The sequence below is a fragment of the Pezoporus flaviventris genome, unplaced genomic scaffold, assembly GCF_033815535.1.
Source record: "Pezoporus flaviventris isolate CSIRO_AGI_PZ_B2104156 unplaced genomic scaffold, CSIRO_AGI_Pfla_v1 ptg000002l, whole genome shotgun sequence".
NCBI lineage: Eukaryota > Metazoa > Chordata > Aves > Psittaciformes > Psittacidae > Pezoporus > Pezoporus flaviventris.
The window spans coordinates 62,681,148-62,697,632 of record NW_026892550.1 but is presented as its reverse complement, the minus strand read 5'-3'; the positions used below and the strand labels follow the sequence as shown (position 1 = coordinate 62,697,632).

The 16,485-nt window shown below is 36.9% G+C and overlaps 1 protein-coding gene across 11 annotated transcripts in view; it reads left to right on the top strand.

Annotated features, from left to right (window-relative positions):
- Positions 1-9,621, top strand: part of GAB1 (GRB2 associated binding protein 1) — a 101,705-nt gene extending 92,084 nt beyond the window's left edge. For 6 of the 11 annotated variants that reach the window (XM_061441709.1, XM_061441673.1, XM_061441691.1 and 3 more), the window contains 5 exons: positions 1,631-1,720; positions 3,929-4,022; positions 4,381-4,504; positions 7,353-7,475; positions 7,718-9,621. In XM_061441709.1, coding sequence (XP_061297693.1) covers positions 1,631-1,720; positions 3,929-4,022; positions 4,381-4,504; positions 7,353-7,475; positions 7,718-7,876 — 590 coding nt within the window. In that variant the 3' untranslated portion in view covers positions 7,877-9,621. Of the gene's footprint in view, positions 1-1,630; positions 1,721-3,928; positions 4,023-4,380; positions 4,505-6,690; positions 6,767-7,352; positions 7,476-7,717 lie in introns of those variants that run through there. The other 5 variants (XM_061441700.1, XM_061441727.1, XM_061441681.1 and 2 more) reach the window with 4 other exon arrangements.
- The last annotated feature ends 6,864 nt before the right edge of the window (positions 9,622-16,485 follow it).

Genomic DNA, 16,485 nt, shown 5'->3' with positions numbered 1-16,485 from the left:
TTTATAGAAATGCTCTATGTACCACTTCACAGTCTGGGTCTTTGGTCAGCATTGCCCAACTGCTTGGCCTTGTCATCAGCACTTCAAGCCATCTGATTTGGAAATTTGGAAATGTGTGAAAATCTTTTCATGTCCTTTTCTTTTTAAGGAAGTTGCTATGCAGCACTACTAGTCAATTAATACATTCTGTCTTAATTGCATGTTCTTTTAGTAGCACTGTGTGTGGAAGTGAGGATACTATACGAAACCTTTCTTTTTATCTATCTTGTTGTTACTTGATTATTCCCAATACTTCAGTGATAACATTAATAGAGCACTTCATATGCAGAACCCTTGGGGTAGAGATTTGCAAACTTCTGGCATTTGTTGCCAAGTCTGTGAAGTTTATTTCTTACAAAGCATTTTCACTCAGTGCTGTTAACACCAGCCCATGTCTGGGGCTGTACCAGTCCTTTACCATTTTATGCTGTAGGGCAACTTTCTAACATAATCAGACTTAAACTTTTCATTTGCTTTATTGTTAAGATTTACCTTTCACATGGCTTCTTGGTGTACCTCTTGAAGGCACTTGCCTTTTCCAATATTAACTATATGTTAGGTAGACTTTCATGAAAGGTTAGGGTTATTATGCATTATTGATCTTATTCATTTAAAATAGACAGCGTGACCTGAAACACTTGCAGAGTTTGGTCGACTAGGATAAGAATTTCCGTGTTGGAAGAGGGGTTGTATTACTGCCTGTGGGCAGCTTATTAACTCTAATGTTCTCTTAGTTTGTACTCTCACCTTGTTACCAGATTCATCTGAAGTGTTTTATTGTGTGGTAGCACAACAAAAGAGAATGTTATGCTAAAACATGATAGCATGAAAGTGTATGATAGTATAACATACTGGGGAATTATTAGTGCATCTACTGCACTTGCAAATAATTATATACAATTAAAAAGAAGTTTAGAGAATGCAATTTTATGACAGTTGTTTTTGGTGGAGGTTGGGTTGTGCTGTCGTATGGGGACAGTATATAGGGGGAGCTTGGAAAGAAAGTCCTCCTGTGTCTGCAGGGTTGGAGACTTTTTGGTACAAACAAATGTAGTCCTCTGGGAACAAGTACAATGAATTCTTTGTAGGGAAATATTCTTGGGGCTTCTCAAATGGGAAATGCATGGTGGACAGAAGATGCCCCAAGAGTATCACTATTTCCAAACTAATACTGTGACTAAAGAGGATTTAATTTCTTTGAGGGTACCTCAAGTTGCATCTGAAACGTGACTGTTCCCGTCATGCTAGGTATTCTTAAAATGTGATTATTTTTTTTTATGTAATGCAAGTTGAAACTATGTAATAGTAATAATCAGTTATGATATTTGTAGACACACTTTTTAGCTTTTTTGCATACCTTTTATGCTTGCCTCCAACAATTTACTTTCTTGCAGTGTTTTCTTTGTTTCTGGTTTGGTGCTTAAGCCCTCAGTGTGAGACCTAGCTCTAAACTGTAAAACTCTCCTTCAGCGGCTTGCTTATGCTTGTGGCATTAACCTTTTCTGCAGGGGGTTGTGCTGTTTATTTACAAAATTCAATTTTCCATTTACAAACAGAATATTATTAAGAGAGTCTTCTTTTTACCAATTAGGTCAAAGTCCTAAAATTTTAAGACCTAAACCACATGGTTTAGAGCGAACTGATTCACAAACCATAGGTGACTTTACTACAAGAAGAAAGGGTATGTACTTTAGCACTGTATGTATATGGAGCTTTATAAAAATAAGTAAAACAAAAATTAAGAAAATTGTTATTCTAGAATAACTTTAACTCTCGTATAGTCTTTATTTTTTACTTCTGTTGTAATCTAAGATCATGGATGCATTTTCCTTACCAAGCAAAAATGTTTCCTATATAAGAAATTATAGTCTTTCTGGCTTGGACATCACATGGAAACGTTTCATTGACACTAACATGGGTGTTCTGATCTTTTAAGTTATAGCTGTTCATATTTTGGATTTACTTTTGTCTCTTTATTTAGAAGCAAGTGTATGTATGACTTACCTGTAAGTTGCTTGAAATAACTTTTGTTAGGCAATAACCTGAAAACACAGTTTACTTGGGTTCTTGCTGTTGGGCAAACACTGAAATAAAGGAAAATATTGATCCTCTAAGCATTTACTAGTAGAGAGATTTATTTATGCATCTTAATGAGCATTGCAATTATCACCTTTGGTAAAGCCCATCAGACTAAGTTGGTGCCTTATATAGTCACAAGATGTAGAGGAGATTACAAATAATGGTAAAAATCTCACAGATGTGTCACTGGTCATAACCTTTGGTTGCTAAAGCCCATTGCAACTGGATGAAATATTTCTCCCGTTTGCAGTGGGCTTTGGACAAAGTCCTCGCTATTTCTTCTGGAGCAGTACCTTGCCTGCTGTTTATACCTGGCCAGGTAGTCTTAGGCCTTTACAGAGGACTTGAGCCAAGCTGATAATTTTTGTGTCACTCATGCTTTAATATCATCTTTCCTACATCAAGTTCAGTTCTGCCACTCTTATATGATACCTTATATTGTGAGATAGATGAGTTGTAGTTCTTCTCCTGAGTCTGTGGTGACAGCTTTTTATTAGCAAGTGAGTTAAAGTGGCAGAATTGCTGGAGTAGGCTTGATGTGCTTTGAGTGTGTAATTGTGACTTCTTAACAGAGAAAAGGAGAAAACTGTAAGGCATAAAGACTGATACTTATCCAGAAAACTTGAATGAGGAGTCCTTATGTTCAATATATGATAACTGACTTTTTAATAAACTCAATCTTGAAGAGTGAATATAATGAAAGTATGAGTACAGTTCTGGTTTTTCCCTGTGAGACAACCACACTGATTAAGCAACTGATTTCTCTCAGTTCCTCATGTCGTCACTTCTGACAGCTGTTACGCCACATGAACTACATGCCTGACATTTGATCTTAGTAAATCTGCTGATAAAAACTGATGGGGGGGGGGCAAGGAGAGGAAGGCATGTTATTATAATGGCATTGCATTTTATTTTCTAAAAACAGTTGTAGGGAAGATGAGGTTGAGATTCAAATTGTGACATCAGTTTGTGTGATTTTTATATGATTTTGATTTTTTTGATTTTTTTTTTTCCCCTCATAAGAAATTTAATACTCCCCCCCCCCCCCCCAAATTTAAGAGGGGTGAAACATACAAGCTGCAGGGGGGATAATGCGTTTCTCACTAATACTCTATTCTTAAGTACTCTATTGGTGGTTCTGTTCTGAAAATGGAATTTAAAAGTGGCACCTCTTCTAGAATAATGTGAGCTGTCATGGGTGGCACAAACACACCACTTCTCTGATCAACTATTAATAAGTACTGAAGCAAGCCAAGCACCTCTTGGAACTGAATCTTGGTTTTGGTTCATGTCTTTTTTTTGCAAACTTAGTTTTAGCTGCAGATTTTGCCCACACTTCTTTGAGCAGTGAAACCTCATCAGAAAGGGCACATGCATGCAGTGAGGACAGAGACTGCATAATAATTGTTCCTGAGCCAAAAAAAAGTACCTAGACTTGATTCTACTTAAATAGTCCATCAGCCCTATGTCAGTTCAACAAGTCATCATGGCAGAGTAAAGATAGAACATAATCCTGCCATTTTCAGAGTCTCTTTTCAAAACAGAATTACTACATATAAGTATGTCAAGAAAAAAATTTAAATTGGGGGGGGGGGGGGGTTCTAATTATATTGCTCTTCAGTACCTGGAAAGATTAAAAATGGAAGTTAATATGTCATGGCTTTCTGAGAGCTGAACAGTGTCTTCTTTTCCTAAATAGCATTTACTATTTAGAAAATAGTAATTTTTCTTCTTTATTTAGGCTTTGAAAAGTTATTAAATATATGTTTAAGAATGTACTGTGGTTTAAGATTGTCTGTTTCTTATGTAGCAAAACCAGCTCCTCTAGAAATAAAACCTCTGCCTGAATGGGAAGAACTACAAGCTCCAGTTAGATCTCCCATCACCAGAAGCTTTGCACGAGAGTAAGTTTCTTGGCTTTTCCTCATTTGGAGTAATTGTTTTCATTGACTAGAATGTTAATAAATGTGTGTACATCTGTATTATATTTTTGGCCTGTGTAATACAAATTGAGGTTTCCTTTGGAAGTGTGTGTATATATGTGTGTGTATATGTATATATGCTCACATGCACTGAAACAAAAATTGTCCCTATGAATTTCTGTTTTGTAATATTAAATAAGGTGCTGTGTATAACCAAAGAATGTGATGCTCTAGTAAACTTGAATGAAAAATTCAGCTCTAATATGCTTATTTTTGTTGTTTACCAGGAGGTTTAAGATATTCAAGATGTATTGTTTGTAAAATAATTCCTGGTAATTAGCTCCTCCAGGTTTCCCATGTCTCCCAGACCGGATTCAGTTCATAGCACAACTTCCAGCAGTGACTCGCATGACAGTGAAGAGAATTATGTATCCATGAATCCAAATCAGTCCACTGAAGACCCAGTATGTAACATCTACATCTTAACTACTCTCTTCCTGTGCAGTCCTTATCTTTAAATCATGCAAACACAGATCCTTCTACTCAACATCACTCCCTTTATACTTCTAGATCAAAATAGTAATAAAATGTCTGTAGAAAAACTGTAGAGAAAAATCTTTTAATAAGATTTCACTGAAGAGGAGCACAATAATATATAAAGAGAATGGTTAGTGTACATATCTATTGTACAAAACAGTTCAGTGTATGACTTTTGTTCCTCTTCTTCTTTGTAATTGCTTGCCCTGGCCTATGCACCAGTTCAGTATTATGACATGAAGGGAAATACACTGTCTCAATATCTCTGAGACATGCTTAAAAGCCTTTATTAAAAGGATATCTTCCAAGAAACGTGGAAGGAACAGAGGGAAAAAGGGTCTATATTTGTTTTTTACTTTCTGTAAAACCTGAGCAATATATACTTTTATTAGGCTTCTTTCAAAAAAGAGGATAGAAGGGTGGTTTTTTTTGTATTGAATATCTGTATTCCCCTTTGTGGGAGAATTTTCTCAGACAATAAAGTTTCAGATATGTAAGTGAAGAGCTAGTTGGGAAAAGTTAATGATGTGTGCTGTTGGGTTGGGGGGGGGGGGGGTGTAGGAGAGAGAGAAGAACAAGCAATAATAGTATTTTAAATTGAGAGAGTAACAGTAGATCTAGACTTAAACTAAGGTGTGGTCCAGAAGACCCATAAAGCACTAGAGAAAAAATGGTACTTGAGTTCAGCTTTTTGTTCAGTATAGTCCAATGCATTCACCACTTTTTTAAGTCTTGGGCTCTTATTAGGGAATACAGCAGCATTTCTCATCTTTAAAGCGTTATAAAAGACCCTCTTTGGGGAGGGCCTGCCTAGCACCTCTTTTGTTCTGTTCGTTTGTCTGCTGCCTTATATGGCATGTGCTAGCCTATTTCACTGCACCCTGGACTCTCCTCCTCTCGCAGTGCTGCTTGCTTCCCCATCCCCTGCTGCTCTGGATACCCTCCCTGTTCTCCTCCCGTCTCCCTCCTCTCCAGCTCACCACTGCTGCCTCTGGAATGCTGCCTTTTAGGGTCCCCCTGAGCAGCCCACTCCTGCTGACTCCTCTGTGGCAGCTCTGACTTGGTGCAAGCTCAGGACCTTGCAGAGCATCCTGGCTGGTGCTTTGTATGATGTCCAACCTGCCAGCAATGCAGGCATGCTTTCAGGTGAAGTGTGCTTCAGCAGTGGGGAACTGATGATGTAAACTTAGACTCTCTCTTGCAAGGGGCATTGGTAAGTAACTGGGAACAGATGCAAAAAACATCCCATTTGACCCAAAGGTTTAGATTTGCCTGTGCCCCCAGTTCTCCCTGCAGCAGAATCAGAGTTCAAATTGGGGATATCTGTTGATTCTTACAGTGCCATCTCAGGGGGTTAACTTCAGTGCCAAGGTGGTATAATTAATATCACAGCTCAGACAACCTGTCATTAATATCTTCTGTTTGCTTGCACCGTTCATTCTTTAAGGTCGTTCTACAGATTTCTTATCATTTTCATTTACGTATAAAGTTTCTGTTTTCTAATGCCTATGTTCTGCCTTGTATAATTTGTTTGAAATAACAGATTATTTTTTATTTTAAGAGTAATAGCTTTTTTTTGTTATGCTGGAAACTTTGATACAGAACCTGATTTTGTATGTTAAATAAGCAGAAATCTGGTTAGAGAATTTGGGCAACAAAAATGTTTGTGTTTGTCCTTGTTACCACTTGCAAATAAAAGAGTTGGATGATACAGATCTAATGAATAACTGTAATTTAAAAATCCCAGCCCATTAAGCTTTAACCCATAAAATATTTTGTTTCCTAGAGAACCCGAACATTTCCAGATATCTCAAGTCCTTTGTTTTAAAATGTGACAATTACATAGATGCTTTAGAAATTTTTATTGGTTCCAACTGCATCTTAGAATGGAGGCCATACATTTGCATCTTCTGTCATCAGCTTTGAAGCATCTGGTTTGGACATGTCATACTTCTGTTTTATTTAATAAAATCAGCAATATTCTGCTTTTTTATTCTGCTTTTTCTTTCAAGTTGCTGTCAGCCTTGCCCTTCTGTCTTTCCGTACTCCTTCCTCTTCATTTTTTGCTGACTGCTGCCCTCTGTCTTCCTTTTTTTTTTTCTTTATCTTTTAGAGAAGAGTCCTTCTATTGTACTGTTCCTATAACACCTGTTAAGAGGGAGGGATCAGGCTGGGAGAGGACAGAGGAGGTGAGGTTGTAAAAGTCTGGGCTAATTGAAATTTAGGTATATATAATGCAACTTCAGGCAGCCGTACACAAAAATTCCAAAGCTTTAATCTTTTGGTCTTACCAATTGACAGATACTTTCTGATTTTCAGCTTAATCGTGGTCTTTCAATTAAATGTAAAGGCTTCATTTGAAGTTTTGCCGCTATTTAACAGCAGTTTAAAGAAATAAAGAGTTTGTAATTAAGTAATGCTAAATTTGAGATGTAACAACTTCATTAAAAAAGAACAAAACACACTCCATTCTTATTTCATGATATCAAAGGGATGTTACGTGGAAGGCACAGATTGCTTTGGTGACAACCTTAAATTCTGGGGGGTTGGTTTGCGGGTTTTTCCCTCCTTTTGGCTTTCAATTCTGTCCCACTTTTGGCTTAAAATATATCCCTTTGTTATACAATGTCAATGAAATTTGCATGGTTTCACTGGTTACAAGACCTCTCAGTTCTTTAACCTTTACTATTTTGGCAGCTTATAATAAGCATGTTTGATACTGTGCACCATTAGCATGTACATTTGTAGCTGAAGTTATTTATATTATAATTTCAGAATTTGTTTGGAAGCAATAGTCTTGATGGAGGAAGTAGCCCTATGGTAAAACCTAAAGGAGATAAACAAGTAGAGTATTTAGATCTGGACCTAGATTCAGGAAAATCTACCCCACCTCGTAAGGTAAGCAAATCTTCAACTCTTGCATTTCTGCTATCAAGAGTTTAAAACTTCTTTACAGGGAGTTGCTGGGAAGGAGGGAACCTCCAGCAGGATCATCTTAACTAGTTTGTCAAATAGTCAATCAGAGAGCCTGTGTTGGACCTTTTAGAGAAACGTGCTTGTTCTACATCTGTTTGGGGACATCTACTCACTTCTATTGTTCATTTATTGTAACATGTTTTTTTCTCTCTTGCCTTTCCCAGAAAAAGAGCAGTGGTTCAGGCAGCAGCGTGGCAGATGAGAGAGTTGATTATGTTGTAGTCGACCAGCAGAAAACACTAGCACTGAAGAGCACAAGAGAAGCATGGACTGATGGGAGACAGTCTACAGAATCTGAAACACCTACGAAGAGCGTGAAATGAAAATACTGCTTTTTCTTCAAAGAACAGAAAGGAGTGAATTTTGAAGAATTACAGAACCACAGTGGCAGTGTTGTTCGACTTGTGTGGGACCTGATTCACTGGTGTGTGAATAGGTTCTTGACTGAATAGGATGGAAGCCAAAGGACACTTTGAATATATCAAAGGAATTTTAAGATCATAAATTGGCTCTGTGGTTTCTGGAAAAATGGCAACTTGTAAATAACATGTAAAATAGCATCACTTAGTTTTCAGAAAGCCTTTTGTTCTGTAGTTAACACATTTTTTGTAGTATTACTATGTTTATGCACTTTTTCAGTTACAATGTTGGTTCAGGTATTCCCAGTTAGTGTACCTTAATGCCTAATTCATCTGGAGAATTATTTTTTTTTCCCTTACACTACTATTCCTTGCAATTTTAGGTTAATTAAGCTACATGTAGATACAGAAATTAATATTTGAACTTCGTTTTAACAACTTGAAGTCGAATTTGCAGAAGTACTTTCGCAATTGAATAATCTACTTGAAATGCCAAGAGACGACCGTTAGTTACGTACTTGTTTCTATTTAATACATGCAAGATTATTGGAAGCCTACAGGTTACCTTCCTAACAAAAATTGCTGTGAGTTAATAATAATGAACTGTACTGGGTTTAGACCTACAATCCTGGCTTATATGTTAGTTGTTAGCGGTGGAACTTCCATTGTATTTTATTAATGACAGTGTTCTGTGTTCAATAGGTGAAGATTCTGCAGGGTGGGATCTTACACTTTTAAAGACTGAATAATTAAATATCAAGTAAGCCTGCAAACCACTGATGGCATGCAGTAATATTGTGATCTCACACTTATTAACAAGAAATAACCTTTATATTATTTACAGAAGGTAGAGTATATAAATCAGGTACGTACCAAGCACTGTTGTGCTAATACACTGATCAGGTTTAGACAATGAGCTTTAGTTTTGTACTATTTAGAAGTTCTAATGTCAGTTTTCAGTTGAAGATTAATGGGACAGTTTGACATCGCTGTTTGTAGTACTAGCAAAATACTGTGATTTTTGAATTAGACATTAATTCAAATGGAAAAACTATGTTTTGACACCATAGTGCCCTTCTTATGATCTCTATTTTACTTTAATCTCCTGCTTGGCCTTATATTTAAATCCCTATGCAACTGATATTTTATATCTCTGTTTTTAAAATTAGATAATATACTTAAATGATCCCCTTGTAAACCACTTGTTCCTCTTTCCTGGTACAGGATTTTAAGCTCTGTATACTGTGATCCTTTATTTTACTATGCCAGTTCCAAATAATAATCTGCCTTGGTTTAGAAACACTTGTTTGTTATTTGGAAGAAGACAGAGGTCTTTGAATACATGAATGAGTTAGGTCTAGATAGAAAACTTACTAACACTATTATTTTTTTTTTTTTTTTTTTTTACACAAACACCCTCAAGTAAGTGGTTGGTTTTATTTTCCTGCCCAGGTGTTTTATTTTGTCCAGATGATTTAAAAGTTGAGCATAGAGCTGTGTTGTTTTCTGGCATGTTGGCCTTTAGTACTGTGCCTGGTTGTTTCTCTCCCCTCACAGCCACAATTTACAGTATGTAAATTACCTTATTCTTAACAAAGGTTCTTTCTAAATTAGTAATATTCTGATGCTTTGAATGTTCATTTTAAGAAAGAAACTAAACACAATGCATTTTGAAGTGAATTTTAAATAAATCATGTTGTTCAGTTTTGGTGTGTAAACTCTGTCCTGTGAAACACAAACCGACGTTAATGCATCTATGAAGGTGCCCGGACACTAACCACACTTTTCAAAATTATAGATTACTTCTTAGTACCTCTCAAAAAATATCTACAGCTAAAACAGTGTTCCTAATGAAAGTCCGATTTAAAACTGCACTGGACAGCTAAATAATCTGAATTCCCAGTCTTCTGGGAACCAGAAGAAGTAATGTGAGCCAGGGGCCTTGATGGCTCAATCAGAAGTAGCTCAAATCTGTAGAGATTCTGGAGTTGTAGCTCAGCTCTGCTTTGATGGTCTTCCTGTCCAATAACGAACTCTTCTTCAGTGATTCTACCATTGAAGCACCCATTAAGCACGGTGAGTAGTAGTAACTAATGTCATGACAGTTCTGTTTTAGGACACTGGCTTTATGCATGTTACCAGTGTAATGACAGCAGTGCCCTCCACTGCTGAGATGCCTGCAATTCATTAGCAGATGTGGTTAGATAATCACTTTGCTGTTTATTCTACATAATTGTTTTGGTGCTTGCCATTGAGAAGAAGCATCCATACTGTGGACTCCTGTGGTCATGTGTGCACCCATGGAGTAAAATAATCTTGGAATATTTCAAACTCGTGTTTCCTTCACTCTCTCAAGCTTGGTTACTGTTAGCCCTGTGTAACCTTCAGTTACTACCTTTGTGCGGACACTGTAGTTGATGGTTGGATGGGTGCTGGCGGAAACTCCAGTAGGTATCCGTGCAGGAGTGGTTTGTGAGCATTGTTTGTCAGGTGTTCTTTTTCAAACAGGTAAGTTCTTGTTTCACTAAAACAGAATGTTATCAGTATGTCAGTCTTGTCACAAACAAGAGTAATTTTTAACTGCAGATATATGTGTAATAAATCTTTTACAAATACACAAAATCTTGTTCACAAAATTCAAAAGAAAAACTTAGTTCCTTATTCACTCAGATGGATTCTAAAGATGGTTTGGTATCACTTCATGCCATAATTAGCATAACATGTTATCTGGTATCTGCTAATGGCCACACTTCCACACACTGTAGCTTCATGAAGTGCAGGTGTAAACACAGCTGTTCTGTTCTGCTAAGGATTTTTAAAGTGCCACTGAAAAGGATGAAAAGACAAAAATGTTATTGTTAAGTCTTTTTTACTTTACTGAGATTTGTAATGAGGCAAAAAAGAAATTAACAATCTGTCCACATATGGCAGTTGTGACATACTGCCACACATAGTATGTACAGGCCTACTGCTGTCTTGCTGTTTTAATTAAGTAATTTAGAATACATTGCTCTCTGTAGCTAAATAGGGAGTGGTGGGCAGCTCTATAGCTTTCACACTGCACTAAGAGTTAAGCAAGATTTTTGGCACAGTTAAATTTTAGCTTACTGTTGCTAACTGCAGCAGGCAATCTATATAGAATCATAGAATCATAGAATAGTTAGGGTTGGAAACGACCTTAAGATCATCTAGTTCTAACCCCCCTGCCATGGGCAGGGACACCTCACACTAAACAATCTTACCCAAGGCTTTGTCCAACCTGGCCTTGAACACTGCCAGGGGTGGAGCATTCTATGCATAGATATATATAAAATATAGATACAGTTGTCTTGCAAAACTGCTTTGGAAACTCAGCAGCCCTGGACACACCTTATATTCCCTTCTTTACTACAGAGCTTTATGTCATAAAAAGCCAAAGGATATTTATTTGTTCAAGGAAAAGGTGTTGCCATACAACATCAGTGTGCAATTTTAGAAAGAAATAACATCCCTTAATCTGTTTGGATATTTCACACTTGTAGCTCTTAAGCTGAGCACTATTCACAAATGAACTTAAGTTTGGAGATTGTCCTCTCTATTTCTTGCAGCTGCTTCTGTTTGTCCAGCAGTTAGTGTAATCAGTGTTTCACAAAAGCCTGGTTGTAGATGGACCAAATACCAAGTTGTGAGGGGTTTGACTGGCTTTTTGTTCTATCTGAAAAAGTGTGGGTCTCAACCTCAGGAGGTGCAGATAGAGACAAAAGAGAAAAGGTGCTTGAGATGTATATGAACAGTGTCTTCGACACTGAAAGTTTCCTAGTATATGTTTATGGTTCTTGATGTTAATTTTCAGTAACAAAAGTGGGAGAATAGCAGGTACTGCATGCATGACTAGTTGAAAGGCTTTTCCCATCTTGTTAGATAGAGACTATTCTCATGCCAATGATTTTCTTTTTAAATGGTCTTTAAAATTTTCATGTTTTGTTTGAAAGGGACAATCTTTGCTTCATCATCTTTGTAAGAAACAAATCAGCTGAAGTGTACAGTTTTGTACTCTGCAGTGTACACACATAACATCAGAAGCACTAAACATTTCGATAAATGCAAAATAAGTATCTTGCTGTGATGCCTAATTTAGTAAACCAGTAGAATTATTTTCCAGTTTCTAAACCACAAGGCATGGGCCACTGCTGTTTATTTTTGTGTTGAAGAACAAAAAGTAAATGTTAGAAAAATTTTTTAATTTTGAAATGGTTTAGTTTACTATGGTAAAAGAGAATAAGAAAAAAACCTACACATTTTAAAACATAAAATACCAAGTTAAAATGGAGACTCTCAAAATTTTCTTGCAGTTACAAGGTCAGCATTTGTAGTAATCATTGTCATTCACTTTTGAAGATTCTTACGGGATCCATCATTGTTGCCAAGCCTTGTCCTGGTAGGTCTTACCTGCAATGAAACAATAAGAAAATGTCTCTCATCAATTTTCAGAGGCTAATCCTACTATTATGAGTTTATTAAATGCTGTTTGAGGTTCTCTTTGGATGGTGCTAGGTGCTAGTGTGTGTATGTGGGGCTTGCACAGGATACCAAGACTTGATTGCACTTTGGGAGAGGGTGTGGAAGTTCAGTCTTCTGAATGTACTTAAAAGGTGCAGTACAAAGTGGAACCAGAATAGACTGAACACTTTTAAGTATGAAATAAAATGCTTTTGATTTGGAAAAATAAAAGGCTTGCAGTAGGGCATAACATTTTATTCTAGCTTAGCTGTAGACATGGCAGGATTGCTGAACTGTTTTTGACCTAGGTGTAGTGTGCCCAGTGACTACCTAGTGACTACCTGTGTAATCTAACAGTGTCACTAACTAGATATCAAAGGAACAATACTTAAAGCTACAGGTAAAGTACAGATTTGTACTCTAAAACCCTATTTACAAAAAATATGTTGGTATCTGGAAAGCTAATCATTGATACTGAATGAGAGTAAATACAACTGGGCAGCTGAAAGTTGTCTTTACTACATTTTTAATCAGGTGGCCAGAATAGGAGAAAAGTACAGTTATGCATTATGTTTCCCAAATTCCTACCAGACTTTAAATTATGTAAGATTTTGTATTCTTATGCTTTTTTTCCAGGGAATATAGAGGAAGGAATCACTACTGTTGCTCTGCACTTGTGCTGTGGAATTGCTTGTAAGCAAGCAGTACAGGCTTACTGAAATGTTTGTTTAGGATTCCCCCCCATCCCTGTTACGTGTTAGTGGTGAAGGATGCTGGCCTGGGAGCTTTGGAGATGCCTCAGACTAGCCTGCTGGAGTGCCTCATTTTGTGTTTAGAGTTAATTGCATCAAAATTGTGATTCAACCCTCTGCTGAGGTTGATTTCATAATAATACATATCGATCATGATGTACATACTTAGGTTTGGTTGGTTTTTTTAATTAATCACAGTTGAGACCAGAATGTTGAAACAAACGGTATTCAGAGTGAGGCCCCATAATCTGTAGTCAGGCATGGGGCAGCATTTTTAAAAGGCATTCAGTGTAACAGGGTTGCGAGTTCCACAAGCATGCAAATCCATTGTCTGATCTTCTGAGGAGCAGACTTTAATATTCAAGGCACTGGTGTATCCTGTTTAAGTAAGTAAAAGTTCCAAGAACTTTTTCAGAATAATCTCACTTCTACTTAGGTATGTAACTATAAGTTTAGGATCTAAATTCTAAAAATACTCTTTGTGTTTTAAATTTTTTTTTCCCCTGCATAAATGAAATGATGATCCTGAAGACATGTTTACCATTAGTTCTGTTCACTGACAGCTTATTAAAAAGGAAGGAGTAGACTTGGCCCTCGGAGAATTTTTGAAAAGAAGTTAAAAAAGGAGCTGACGAGGCCCAGGTTTTAGCCTCTGATCTGCCTTGCAGTGAGCTCCCTTCCCCTTGTTACATGATAGAGTGCAGCTACCCCTGATTTCAGTGCTCAGTTTAGAAGTGGGGACAGAAATTCTGTGGACAATGTCAGAGGTGCCAGCTAGCTCTGGAAAAATGCTGTGCTTAAAAATTAGTTGGTGAGCCAGCCATTCAAGCTGCCCTGGGATACAGTCCCCTTGGAAGTGTTTGGCAAGAAGGTGAACAGGTTCTGGTTTATGGTCCAGTCTGGTCTTCAACCTGTTTTTGTGGAAGCTTATTCTGGACCTACTTTTTTGATAGTGCTTCTTGTAGTGTGTGACAGGGCACACAGATTCATTAACGGTTTCAGCTGGTTTTTTGTCAAGGTGTACTTGCATAAAAGGGATAAATTTCCATTTGCTAGTTCTAAAATCTTCCTTTAGGTTCTCTTTTAGTAGGTGCATTGTATAGGAATTTGGAAACCTTAAATGAAGCAAGCAGTTGCAGTTCTGTAAACTGGGATGAAATTTTGCTTAAACAAAACATAAAATAACCCCTCAGCCCTTTAAAAAAACAAAATCCCCATAACTTTATTTCAACTGTATATCTTTATTTAGTGTTTTCTATTTATAAGTTACTATCTTCAGGTGAACCACAACGATGCTGACCTTTTCTCTTTCCTTCAAAAAGCATCCCTTCAGATCACTGTCAGTTATGCTGGCTGGGGATTTCTGCTCAGGGCTGCTGAAGTAACTGTTTGGCTGACTCCCTTCTGGTCAGGTGCTTCTCTAAAACTATCGGTTCTGGGCACACAGTCTCAGATTTTTTTTTCTTCTCTTAATAGTTTTTATTTTCCCTGCATCAGGACGATCTGAATAGAAGCTCTTATATTTTCCATAAGACACTTAGTTCTTTGGTGAAGTATTACTGTGATTTCCTGTGTCTTTCTGGCTTTTTTTTCCCCCCAAGTATTCTGTTTCATTAAAGGAGGTTTGAAAACTAATTTATAATAGCTGCTCTGTTTTTCATAAGTGAGCAGAAGTTTTCTTACCAAATAATCTCTGTTATTCAGAATAATCACTAATGCAGAAAGGAATTCAGATGATGATGATGTGTACAAACTGGTAACTCAAAAGAAGTGAATAATACACAATGTGTATTCATGTGTAATACCAAGGACTTGGAAAATGTGTGTCACAAAGCAAGCACAGTCTACAGCACACGTAAGAATACACTCTTTTTGCAAGAACAAGTGTATTGGAAGCCCCTGTATGTCCTATGTATTCTGATCTGTAGAATATAGATATAGTTACAGAAAAGTAGGGGTAGATACTGCATTTTTTCATAGGAAAAAAACCAACATATTACTGCGTTTTGGTTGAGCCTTTCAGTCACAGCAGCATGCAAATAAAACCTAAAAGCATTTTTTTTTTTTTTTTTAATTATGGGTTTCTTCTCTGAAAGTGCTGCTTGTTAAAGAATCTCCAATCTGAAGATTTCTGTAACAAGTATCAGCAGTTGGCCCTATATGGGGTACATTTTTTGCATGGGTAAATTTTATTGACCAAAAGGCTTGTTTTAAACTGGGCACAAGCAGAGTCTGACATGCTATCTGGATGTGTTGCTGTCACCAAATGTTCACTGGTTTGTGGTTGTGCAAAAAATGAAAGATTTCTTGTCTTTGCATACCACTATTTTTGTAGACTGCTTTTTGAAGATAGACCTAAAACATGGTAGGCTTACAAATGCTTGTTACAGTTTGCTAAAACACTGCAGGTGCTGTTTATTTTGTATGGAGTTGTAACTTTGCTAGAATGGTTACACTGTAATCTGAATGTCATCTCCACTGTACACAACATTTAAAGAGCACATGGATAGAAGTTTATACATTTATATGTGGTAAACTCTAAAATGTTTTGTTGCATTAATGAATCTACTGAAATTAACATATGGCATCTTTTGCATGTGTTGATTTTCTGTGTGAGGTTTTTGTTTTCTAGTGAAAATCAATGATTCTCAATTATGATGAAGCTATGCCTTTGCTGATGGGCACAGAATTTTTTTATTTTGTTTTTTTGTTTGTTTGTTTGGTTTTTTTGGTTTGTTTGTTTTTAACCGGGCATCGCATGATTTTGATGGCTGATTTGAGTCTGTGTGTATATATACCACCTGTTGCCTGCAGCATCATTAATCTTAAGACTGGAAGAAAAATGATGGTGACAGAAAAGAGATGGCTTTCAAGTAGGCCTGATGTTAATTCCCTTTGGATAGTCTAGCTCAATGTCAGCATTGTGAGGGGCTGACAGAAAAACTGTCAGTATCTAATTTCACTCTGTAGTATTTTACTTTTGTGTTTTAAGCTAAACTTTAAAGAACAACACAACCCCCCAAGATCTGAGTGCAAACCAGGCTCTCTCCCCTCGTATCTTCTTGAGTCCAAATGACTGCCATATGTCTAATGGTGTGACCACAAACAACTCTATTTCATTCCTCCCATTTCCCAAACTTTGGGAAGATTTATAGTGTTGATACATGTACAGCAATGCTTATTAGTGTGATTGCTGCGCAACTATAGTATCATTTAGAGTTGCTCTTACTTGTGGTGTTTCAATTTCTTGTTTAACAAGAAGTCATCTAAAGAATATTGAAGTTATGATTACACAACTGAGCAACAAAATTGAAAGACGTGTTGCCTGAGAGATTTGACAAA